Source organism: Dama dama, chromosome 19, assembly GCF_033118175.1.
Source record: "Dama dama isolate Ldn47 chromosome 19, ASM3311817v1, whole genome shotgun sequence".
Taxonomy (NCBI): Eukaryota; Metazoa; Chordata; class Mammalia; order Artiodactyla; family Cervidae; genus Dama; species Dama dama.
Genome location: NC_083699.1, coordinates 66,320,927 through 66,333,414, shown reverse-complemented (window position 1 = coordinate 66,333,414; position 12,488 = coordinate 66,320,927). Strand labels below are relative to the sequence as shown.

The 12,488-nt window shown below is 39.7% G+C and overlaps 1 protein-coding gene across 1 annotated transcript in view; it reads right to left on the bottom strand.

Moving 5' to 3' along the window:
- LOC133074095 (collagen alpha-4(VI) chain-like) overlaps nucleotides 1-12,488 on the bottom strand; it is a 111,447-nt gene that overhangs the window by 90,903 nt on the left and 8,056 nt on the right. Inside the window, 4 exon segments of the mRNA XM_061168039.1 lie at nucleotides 5,214-5,267; nucleotides 7,575-7,667; nucleotides 7,827-7,972; nucleotides 11,548-11,626. Of these exon segments, the coding sequence (XP_061024022.1) occupies nucleotides 5,214-5,267; nucleotides 7,575-7,667; nucleotides 7,827-7,972; nucleotides 11,548-11,626 (372 nt within the window).

Below are 12,488 nucleotides of genomic sequence, written 5' to 3'. Positions count from 1 at the left end.
CTTTTTCCCACTTTTTGATTGGGTTGTTTTTTCCTGGTATTGACTTCTATGAACTGCTTGTATATTTTGGAAACTAATCCTTTGACAGTTGTTTCATTTGCTATTATTTTCTCCCATTCTGAGAGTTGTGTTTTCACCTTGTTTATAGTTTTCTTCGCTGTGCAAAAGTGCAAAAGTTTAATTATGTCCCACTTGTTTATTTTTTTTTTATTTCCATTACTCTACGAGATGGGTCATAGAGGATCTTGCTGTGATTTATGTCATAGAGTGCCCTGCCTATATTTTCCTCTAAGAGTTTTATTGTTTCTGGTCTTGCATTTAGGTCTTTAATCCATTTTGAGTTTATCTTTGTGTACGGTGTTAGGCAGTGTTCAAATTTCATTCTTTTACACGTAGCTGTCCCGTTTTCCCAGCACCACTTACTGAAGAGCCTATCTTTGCCCCATTGTATATTCTTGCCTCCTTTGCCAAAAATAAGGTGCCCATAGGTATGTGGGTTTATCTCTGGGCTTTCTATCTTGTTTCCATGGTCTATGTTTCTGCTTTTGAGACAGTGCCATACTGTCTTGATGACTGTAGCTTTGTAGGATAGTCTGAAATCAGGCAGGTGGATTCCTCTAGCTCCATTCTTCTTTCTCAAGACTGCTTTGGGTATTGAGGGTCTTATGTGTTCCCATATGAACTGTGAGATTTTTGTTGTTGTTGTTCTAGTTCTCTAAAAAATGCCATTGGTAATTTGATAGGGATCACCTTGAATCTGTAGATTGTATTTGGTAGTATAATCATTTTCACAATATTGATTCTTCCAACCCAGGAACATAGAATCTCTCTCCATCTGTTTATGTTGTCTTTGATTTCTTTCATCAGTGTCTTACAGTTTTCTATACACAGCTCCTTTGTCTCCTTAGGTAGGTTTATTCGTAGATATTTTATTCTTCTCGCTGCAATGGTGAATGGGATCGAGTCCTTAATTTCTCTTTCTGATTTTTCATTGTCAGTGTATAGGAATGCAAGTGGTTTCTGTGTGTTGATTTTGTATCCTGAAACTTTGCTAAATTCACTGATTAGCTCTGGTAATTTTCTGATAGTATCTTTAGGGATTTTATGTTTAGTTATATGTCATCTGCAAAGAGAGAGATTTTTACTTCTTCTTTTCCAACCTGGATACCTTTTATTTCTTTTTCTTCTCTGATTGTCATAGCTAGGACAATCCTTGCATCCCTGGCATAAACCAACTTGATCATGGTGTATGATCTTTTTAATGTGTTGTTGAACTCTGTTTTGAGAATTTTGTTGAGGATTTTTGCATCTAAGTTCATCAGTGATATTGGCCTGTAATTTTCTTTTTATGTGTCATCTTTGTCTGGTTTTGGTATCAAGGTGATGGTGGCCTCATATGAGGCCAATGAGTTTGGAAGTGTTCCTTCCTCTGCAATTTTTTGAAAGAGTTTTAGAAGAATAGGCATTAGCTCATCTCTAGCTGTTTAATAGAATTCACCTGTGAAGCCATCTGGTCCTGGGCTTTTGTGTTTTGGGAGATTTTTTTATCACAATTTTGATTCCAGTGCTTATGATTGGCATCTTCATAATTTCTATTTTGTCCTGATTCAGCCTTGGAAGTTTGAACTTTTCTCAGAATCTGTCCATTTCTTCCAGGTTGTCCATCTTATTGGCATATAGTTGCTCATAATAGTCTCTTATGATCCTTTGTACTTTTGCATTGTCTGTTGTAACCTCTCCTTTTTCATTTCTAATTTTGTTGATTTGATTCTTCTTTTTTTTTTTTTTTTCTTTTTTTTTGGTGAGTCTAGCTAAAGGTTTGTCACTTTTGTTTATCTTCTCAAAGATAACTCTTCTTAATACCCTCTGCATTTGTTAGCTCCACACCATTTCTGTCCTTTATTGTGCCCCTCTTTGCATGAAATGTTCCCTTGGTCTCTCTAATTTTCTTCAAAATCCCTAAATCTCATTACAGGTAAAATTTGAAAATATACAGCATCCACGAGTCTGGCAGACTGTATTTTCCAAAGACGGCCACAGGGAAACCTCCAAACTCCTCTGTTCTGTGGCCTTTCACTCCCACATCAAGAGGGGGAGTCTAACCCCCCACTCCGTCTGGAATCTGGTCTGGATTTAGTGACACCCTTGCAACCAACAGAACGTGGCCAGCAAGCTTCAGCCCTGGCTCTTGCATGGCCCCTCCCTGTGAGAACCTGCAGCCTTGCCACTCCCCCTCAGCCTGCCCTTCTGCCTCCCAGCCCCTCCAGGGATGCAGAGGAAGCCACCTCAGCAGCGGTCCTCCAGCCCTAGGCTTCAGGACAGGCGGCAAGTGAACCAAGGGGCAAAGGGAAGTGGGAGAGCCCCCAGAAACCCAGCAAACAGCAGGAAACAGTTCCTTTTTCAGTTTCCCCACCCAGCGTCCCAGGGGGTGGCTGTTGTTTTGTACCACCGTGGGTGTTCTTGCTGTTATTGTTGTTGGGGTTGGGGGCAGGGGAAAATAGATACCTGAAACAGTTAGCTACTTGTCTTCTTGTAATAGGGAAGAACAAATCTGACTCCATGTTGGATGGGTTTCTTTTACTTTAATTGTAACCAAGCAGGACCCTACTGGGTATGGATCCCTCTCCTATACCCTCTGTTGTAGCTCCTCTCTACAGTACCTAGATAATGGTATTTGACCATATTTACCGAGTTCCTAAGATGCTAAAACAACCACCAAATGGAAGAAATTAGCTACTAGATAATCATGAGCAGGTAGCCCCCAGGCCTACTGGTGCCTAAGGGCTGATAATGTTAACCTAACAGCCCTGTTACCTCATTATCAGCCAATCAGAGAATTGTGCATGAACTGATCACACACCTGGGATGCCCCTCCCCCATCTGGCCTTTTAAAACACTTTGCTGGAACCCACGCCCTCAGAGAGTTCAGGTTTGGGGGGACCACCTGCCCCTTCTTCCTTCTTAACCTGAGATGAACCTTTGTGTGCTCCAGCTCCAGTGCAGTGTTTGGCTTTGCTCTGCATGCGAACACAGACTTGGGTTCAGTAAAACTACCTTTACATTCTACGGCTTCTGCTGCAAGTTAATCACCAAAGGGATGTTGCCTACAGCTTAAGTGTACATAATGGCCCATCTCAGTTAACCCTGCCTCCCACTCCTGTGTTAAGCCAAAATACCTTTGTTTAGCCCAAAGGAAGCATCCTGACCGGACCTACCCATGAATGGATGTGGGAAAGAAAAAATTATCACAACCCCTCCAATCTGGCTTGCAACAATATACACCTCTTTTCCTTGACCTCTTCACTTGGCCCCTCTTCACTCCATAAAAAGAACTGGCATTCAAACCTGGGCTGGATGGTTCTGTGGGACTCTAGTCCACTCTCTCAGTCTGCTGGCTTTCCAAATAAAGTTGCTGTTTCCTGGCCAAACACCTGTCTCTCAGTTGATTGACCTGTCTTGAGATGTGCAGTAGGAACTTGGATTCGGAAAGACTCGGACACTTTGAACTTGAACTTACAAATTCTGGGCACATTCTGAAACCTGTCCGCCTGCAAGTGGTACTTCTGCTGTTAAGCAAAAGTCTAACCTTAAGTCCAACCTGACCTGCTTTGAAGGGAAGCAACTTTAAAAGCCATTCAAAGGACTACATAGTTAGAAGTTGCCTCTCTTGTGAGAAATGCAAAGAAGACAAGCCCTGCTGAGCTATGCTATCACATGGTGATACTGATGGCTTGAAACATGTCTGGTTCATTTGAGATGTGATCTAAGTACAAAATACACACTGGATTTCAAAGGCAGCATATTTCTTAAAGTAAGCTATCTCAACTTTTATATTAATTACATGTTGATTACACTTAGGGTTTATTGAGTTAAGTAAAATGTTACTAAAATTAACTTCACTTTTTTTTTAAGCTTTCTTTAAGGCAGCTACTTAAAATGTTTTAATTATATAAGACTATGTATAGCACTCACATTATATTCCTAGCTCTGTACTAGGGGGTCTTTATAAAATATCTTGATTTTAGGGTGTTAAGACATTAGAGAATGGGGACAAAATCATCATCCATCCTAGATAGAGGCAGGCTTGAAGATGGTATTTGTTTGAAATTAGTATCAATGGCCTAACGGCCTTAGGGTTAGCTAAGTTATTCTCTTAAGCTTGACCAGGCTCACTGAACCACAAACCAAACAGAAAAAAATAACACTTAGACAACATCTTAAAACATCATAAAAACAGGAAGCAATATTATCACTACTGCTAAGTAAAATAACAAAAGTTCACAACTCACATTTCTGAATGTACTTCTAATATCTGAGACCATGCTTACCAAGACAAAATAAAAAGTTGAGCAATTCTCCCACAAATGTAATCAAACAGATCCACTTACATAGGTCTCAGCATTTTTCTTTAATTTCTGCTTACTTTGCAAGTTCAAACATTCTAAATGTTCAGAATAATAAAGCGACATGCTATTCTAAGTGGAGCGATTAAAACATTAATACCTGTGTACACCCGTAGTATGAAAAGTTTGGTACTGGGACCCCTCAGGTCCCCAAGACCTTTTGAGAAAGGGTGCTCACAAAGCTAAAACTGTTTTCCCAATTACAATAAAATGCTGTGCTTTCTTTTTCATTCACATTCTCTCCCAAGTATATATCAGAGTTTTTAAGATGTCAACAGCCAAGTGACATCACAACAGACTCGGGACAGAAGCAGATATAGCGGTGCAGTTGTTCTCTAAGAAGTTAGACATTAAAGATGCTTAAAACTACAAAAAAAACACAGTCACTAAAACATTTTATTTTGGAAAATATATGGTGTTTTCATAAAGGAATGTCTCATTTCTGCAATGGGTTTATTTTTGTTATTTTGAAATAAAATGAATAATTCTAAATTATTTCAGTTTTGACCTCTAATGTGGTAAACTCCAGTCCCCAAGCTGACAGTTCTTTCCGCAATACACATTGTTATCCATGGTCAATCACGTTGGAGAAGTTTCCTCACCCCAGGATGCATCCAGGGTTATATGCAAACCATCAGTGGGTGACTATAACTCCATCACCTTTTCAGCCAGTCAGGACAGGATCTGAGTGATCCTGTAAGAATGGCTTTGGTTCTCTTTAATTTATTACTTAAGTGCAATTAAGTATGACTAATATTTGACCCCTTTTACCATATTCTTTTAAAGAAAAAAATAAGATTCTGCACTTACATGGCTACCTTCTTCACCAGGGTAACCAGGTAACCCATCAAAACCTCTCTCTCCCTGAGGAAAAAAAGAAATCAAAATAAATAACATGGACTTCAAATCCTTCACTTCTCAAATCTTCAGGAAATAAAAATTATTAGTGATAGACACCCTTGTCTCACTGAGTTGACATTTTATTAATAATCTACTAAATGTCAAGCATAATGCACAGAGACATATAAAACAAATACTCTTGGCCTGTCTTAAAGTGAAACAGTTAGAACTGGACATGAAACAACAGACTGGTTCCAAACAGGAAAAGGAGTATGTCAAGACTGTATATTGTCACCCTGCTTATTTAACTTATATGCAGAGTACATCATGAGAAACACTGGGCTAGAAGAAGTACAAGCTGGAATCAAGATTGCCAGGAGAAAAATCAATAACCTCAGATATGCAGATGACACCATCCTTATGGCAAAAGTGAAGAAGAAATAAAGAGCCTCTGGATGAAAGTGAAAGAGGAGAGTCAAAAAGTTGGCTTAAAGCTCAACATTCAGAAAACTAAGATCATGGCATCTGGTCCCATCACTTCATGGCAAATAGATGGGGAGACAATAGAAACATAACAGACTTTATTTTGGGCTCCAAAACCACTGCAGATGGTGACTGCAGCCATGAAATTAAAAGACACTTGCTCCTTGGAAGAAAAGTTAGGACCAACTAGACAGCACATTAAAAAGCAGAAACATTACTTTGCCAACAAAGGTCCATCTAGTCAAAGCTATGGTCTTTCCAGTGGTCATGTATGGATGTGAGAGTTGGACTGTGAAGAAAGTTGAGCGCCGAAGAATTGATGCTTTTGAACTGTGGTGTTGGAGGAGACTCTTGAGAGTCCCTTGGACTGCAAGGAGATCCAACCAGTCCATCCTAAAGGAGATCAGTCCTGGTGTTCATTGGAAGGACGGGTGCTGAAGCTGAAACTCCTATCCTTTGGCCACCTGATGTGAAGAACTGACTCATTTAAAAAGCCCCTGACACTGGGAAAGATTGAGGGCAGGAGGAGAAGTGTACGACAGAGGATGAGATGGTTGGAAGGCATCACTGACTCAATGGACGTGAGTTTGAGCAAGCTCCGGGAGATGATGAAGGACAGGGAAGACTGGTGTGCTGCAGTCCTTGTGGTCGCAAAGAGTCGGCCACAACTGAGTGACTTAACAACAACAAGAGCCCATATAACTTATGAGAAATGGTTGTCTACTTCTGTATGATTCAATCCTTTACTCTCTCATTTTACTCTTCTTAGATTTCTAAATACACAAACTATTTCCTCTCAAGGAAGTATGGCTTACCATTTTATAGCCAGAGATGTTTATTAAGTCTAAAATACAGTAAATAAAATGTGAGAGCCATAGTCTATTTGTAATTAATAAAGATGAAAGTAATACATCCAAGCACTAACAGACAGGGCAGAGAAATCAAGAATTCAGGATGTGTCAATCTTTGGTCTCAAAACGAGTTATTAAAAAAATAATCAAGGTTCCCAAGCTTGATTTTCTGACCTTCCAATCCTATATTTAAGAATAATAAGAGGGGGGGGAAATCTAGTGCTAAGTCATGATTGCAATTTATTTTTCAAAAAGTAATTATGCACTGTTCAAAATTAAGATTGATCTACAAAGTCAGTAAGAGCTCATTCCAACCATCTCATGGAAAACCTTAGAAAAAGACAATGTAAAAACCAATGGGTTTGATTCAACCTTCCACATGAATTTGCAATTACCCACCCATCATGAGGCTCTAGTCCTGTCAGAATGGAACCTTGTGTCCCTGGGTATCTGAAGACCATTTCTAATGAGACAGTCCCCCTTAAGGAACTGTAGGAAGCAGTAATTTTCCTATCACTTAACTACAGAATTAAAAGAGAGATGCAAATCAACCACCAGTAAACCAGTGACTGTATTTATCCTCCGAGGTTACTGGTATAAAATAGGATATTTAGATCAGAGGGGAAGAGGCTTTGAATACCATAAAGAAAACAGATAGTGGACAAGTGAAAATTTTGTGGACGAGTGAAAACTTCTGTGTAGTGGTAGAACCTGCGAAAGTGTCAAATAAAAGTAAGGAGACAGCATAGTATAGTGGAAAGGATATGAGCCCTGGAGTCAAGCAGACACAGGGATTGAAACCCTAAAATGCCTCTTTGTAACTGTGCAACTTCAGGAAAATGGTGTTCCCTCTCTGACCCTCAATTTTATGCCTGTAAAAGAGGTCTGTTAAGAGGACAGAATCAGGAAAGGTGTATTAAAGATCTAACACAGGCCTCGAGTGTAACAGATACAAAATCTCTCTCCCCTCCCCCACACACACCCAGCAAGAACTCACCTTTCCCCCTGGGCTCCCACCATCACCTCTGTGCCCGTCCTCTCCAAAGCACTTAGCATACCTATTGCAGCATGTTCTTTCTACAATTGTGTCCTGAAAACAAAATCCATCTCACATAATGGTTTTTTTTTCCCAATGCTGTATTAACCTACAGCACATTACACACTAAAGAAACAAAATTCCCTCAAGGTTTTAGAAATATTAGCATGAACAGACTTAGGAAAGGATGATGTTTAAAAAAAGAAAATTTACAAGTTGCTTCAGTAAGATGCTCGGAAGGGTGTGCAGTGTGATGCTCAGAGGTTGATTATATGCAAATCCTCTGCCAAATTCTAGCTCCTGGAGCTCCTCTAACTTATGGACACCTTCCAGGCCAATAGTCAGGAGTCCAGAGAATCCTTCAAAAGACCAACAGGTGGGCGATTTCCTTGCATGTCTTTCTAATAGTCTGACTTGTTTTGGCCCCAGATATCTGTCCATCATCCCATCCTTCCTATATCCTCATCTGTCTTTTTCTCAAACTGTGTTTTTTCCCTCAAATCAAAGCCACCTCACAGCGTGACTTCCTAAAGAATTGGTCTGATACCTTTCAATCCCAGCAGCTAAAAGGTAAACAGTTAGGTGGAACCAGGAAGGACTCTCAGAGCCCTCTTGTAGCCCATGTTTTTTGTTTCTGCCAACTTAAAAAATATTCGCAACCTAAAAGTTATGTTTTATTCAGTGGGAATTTTCAGAACTTCAAGCCCAGGAGACAGCATCTCAAGTGACCCTGAGAGAACTGCTCCCAGGAGGCAAGGGGAGGAGCTGGGTTATATAGAGGTTTTGCAACAAAGGGCGGGTAGTCTTGTTGCAGGAAGAGCCAATTCTGACTCCACCTTTGGATCTGTTTCTTTTTCTTTAACTTTGGTTTCCTGTTGTGTTTTTTTTTTTTTCACCAAAAAGATACTGTTTATACATAAGGCCTGCCTCAGGAAATTCTGCCCCTCTGAGATTTGAAGGTTGCACACTGTACTTAGCTTCTTCTATTGATGCAAGCACTAATAGGTCATCTGGATTTTTCCACAAAAGGGAAAACATATGGAAAAGAACACTTCTTAAATTTGGCTAAAAAGTACTGTAGAATTTCAGAACAAATAATAGCGTTAATATTTTAGACATCAAATTGATACACAGACCACACACATGCCCATTAGCTTTTTGCTATTGTAAACAGGCTACCGTAAAATCTTACAGTTAAAAGTTGTATTCATATTCTTAAGTATTCCTTAAAATGAATTCCTAGAAATGGAATTGCAGATCTAGCAGAGAGGCAGAATTTGCAGTCCTTTGTCATTTACTCCCAATTCCCTTCCAGAGAAGTTGTAACATTTTACACTTCCAGTGGCAATCTATGCATTAAATTCAGCTGAAAGCAAGTTGTCACAGAAATATTCCATTTAATGCAATACCTACTAAGATACCCATGACATGTTTCACATAACTAGAACAAATAATCCAAAATTTTATATGGAATGACAAAAGACCCTGATTTGCCAAAGCAATCTTGAGAAAAAAAGAACAAAGCTAAAAATACTATGCTCCCTGATTTCAGATGATACTACAAAGTTGCAGTCATCAAAACAGACACACACTGGCACAAAAACAGACACATATATCAGTAGAACAGAATAAAGAGCCCAGAAATAATTCCATATACTCATAGTCAATTTACTCTATGGCAAGAGAGGCAGAACTATCTAATGGAGAAAAGACAATTTCTTTACTAATGGTACTGGGAAAACTGAACATGTAAAAGAATTAAACTTGAACATTTTCTCACACTATATACAAAAAAACTCAAAATGGATAAAAAGACTTAAATAGAGAATCAAAAACCATAAAACTCCTAGAAGAAAACATAAGCAGAACACCCTGACATAAATTGTTGTGTTATTTTTTGGATTTATCTCCTAAAGCAAAGGAAACAAAAGCAGAAGGAAAGAAATAGGACCTAAAATCAAAAAAGCCATCAGCAAAATGAAAAAAAACAGCCTACAGAATTGGGAGAAGATATTTGCAAATGTTATGACCAATAAGGGGTTAATATCCAAAATTTATAAACAGCTCATACAATTCAATATCAGAAGAGCAAACAACCCGATCAATAAATGGGCAGAAGACCTGCACAGATGTTTTTCCAAAACATACAGATGACCAACAGGCACATGAAAAGATATTCACATCACGAATCATCAGAGAAACGCAAATCAAAACCACAATGAGGTGTGACCTCACACTTGTCAGAATTGCTAGTATGAGAAAGTCTGTAAACAACAAATGTTGTGAGGCTGTGGGGAAAAGGGAACCCTCCTACGCTGTTGGTGGGGATGTAAGTTGGTATAGCCACTGTGGAAAAGAGTGTGGAGTTTCCTCAGAAAACTTAAATAGAACTGCCATATGATCTAGCAATTCTACATTTTGGTATATATCTAAAGAAGACAAAGACACTAATTCAAAGATAAATTCAACCCAATGTTCATAGCAGTACTACTTACAATAGCCAAGATATGGAAGTAACCTACGTATTCATGGGTAGATAAATGGATAAATAAGATGGGGTTAAATATAGCTGACTCTTGAGCAACATGGCTTTGAACTGCAAGGGTCCACCTACAATGCAAATTTTTTCAATAATTAAGTACTATAATACTACAATGGTGTATAGCTATACATGTACTATAATGATGTATGGCCAGTTGAATCTGTGGATTCAACTGTGGATTAAATTGTAGATACAGCAGGCCAACCATAAAGTTATATATGGATTTTCAACTGCAGGGACAGTTGGCACCCCTAACCTCCAGGTTGTTCAAGGGTCAACTGTATACACAAGGGTATATTACTCAGCCATAAAGAATGGAATCTTGCCATTTGCAACAACATGCATGGACCTAGAGAGTATTATACTTGGTGAAGTAAGTCAGACAGGAGACAAATACTTTATGTTATCACTTATATGTAGAAGATAAAAAATAAAACATACAAGTGAATATAACAAGATAGAAACAGACTCATAGATACAGAGAACAAACTAGTCATTACCAGTGGTGAGTGGATTAAGAAATACAAACTCCCATGTATAAAATAAATAGGCCACAAGAATATATTGTACCGCACAGTGAATAAAGCCAATATTTTACAACAACTTTAAGTGGATCACAATCTATAAAAATATGGAATCGCTATGTTGGGCACCTGAAATAAATATAATAATCTAAACCAACTATATTTAGAGTATATGGATATATGTGTACTTTGGCCACCTGATGTGAAGAACTGACTCATTGGAAAAGACCCTGATGCTGGGAAAGATTGAAGGCAGCAGGAGAAGGGGACGACAGAGGATGAGATGGTTGGATGGCATCACCGACTCGATGGACATGAGTCTGAGTAAACTCTGGGAGTTGGTGATGGACAGGGAGGCCTGGCGTGCTGCGGTCCATGGGGTTGCAAGGAGTCGGACACGACTGAGCGACAGAACTGCCTGACATGTAGGTATATATTGTGCAGCAGCCCCTGGAGTTGACTAAAGAGAAAAAATCAGGGAGAAGGCGGGAGGAAAGGCAGGGGAAGAAGGTGTAGGGTGACTTTAGTTTAGGAAAAAAGAGACATATGGCTCCCAGAGAGCCTAAAAGAACAGAGGCCATCTACTCCACAAGAAGCAGGAGCTGCCCCTGTAACCCTCCAAAGCAGACGCCAGGCTGGTAATTGGTCAGTTCTGTCTCACTCAGAGCAACCCTTAGCAAGTACTGAGGATGTGGAGTCTGGGGTCTCTCAGCCCTGAATAGTCCCCAGTTCATATGAAGAGGGAGACTGCACGTCAGCTTCAAGGGCATGAGGTCCCACGACCTGGAGTCAGCGTCTGGAAATCTGCAAGACTGTGTCAGCCCTGCGGCAGGAACACAGCCCCCACAGGGCAATGCCCTGCACTTACCTTTGCTGCCAAGAAGCTCAGATACTTCCTTCAGTTTCTCTAGATCATCATCTGGCCCATCTTTAAACACTAACAGGACCTGTTGTTTACGAGAGAGAAAGGGCTTGCAGAAGCCGGGAGAGAGAGAGGAGGAGGGGAGGGAATTGGGAAAAGGCAATGGAGAAGACAGGTGCTGTGAATTGCACCTCTCTTCATTAGGTCTTCTGGTATACCCAGCCTTTCACCCTGTTCCCTTTGGTTTTACCCATTGATCTATTTGTTACTTTATTACACATTCACTTACATTTCAATGTCTTCCCCTACATGCTCCCCAGCCCCCAAAAAAGAATTTGAACCGGCTTAATGTATTCACTTAAAAATAGCTTCCAAAAATTTTTACAATATTCATCTTCATCAATGCAAAACTTCCCACATTTTAATACATTTTCTACAAATAAAATGTGCTACTTCTACCCAGAGAAAATTAACTTAAAAAGTGAATTCCATTATTCAAGAAATAAACCCATTGGATACAGGACTGAAAGAAAAATTCAATGTAACTTTCAAAGTTCGGGGATGTAATTTCCTAATACATGTTACACGAGACCTTTTCATTCCTGTGGACTCCTGTGGGTGCATAGTTCTGGGGACCCAGGAAGGGAGGTTTAACTGTAGGGAGCTTTTAACTGTCACAAAATATGGCTCAAGGGGGTGGTTAGAAAAATAATGAGCCTTACTCTACGTGACAATGAGTGACCATAGGAACTAATATCTTCCAAGATGTCTGGGATGAATCTGTGCCATGAACAAATCTGGATCACTAGCTGTGGGCAACCTGAGGGCAGGGACTATATCCTTTTATTCCTATTGGCATTCAGCAGAGCCTCCAGGGTTTGGTAAATATTAGCTGACTGAATGAAAACATGTCTCTTCTTGGTCTTTACTGAGTAAGAGTACCTAGA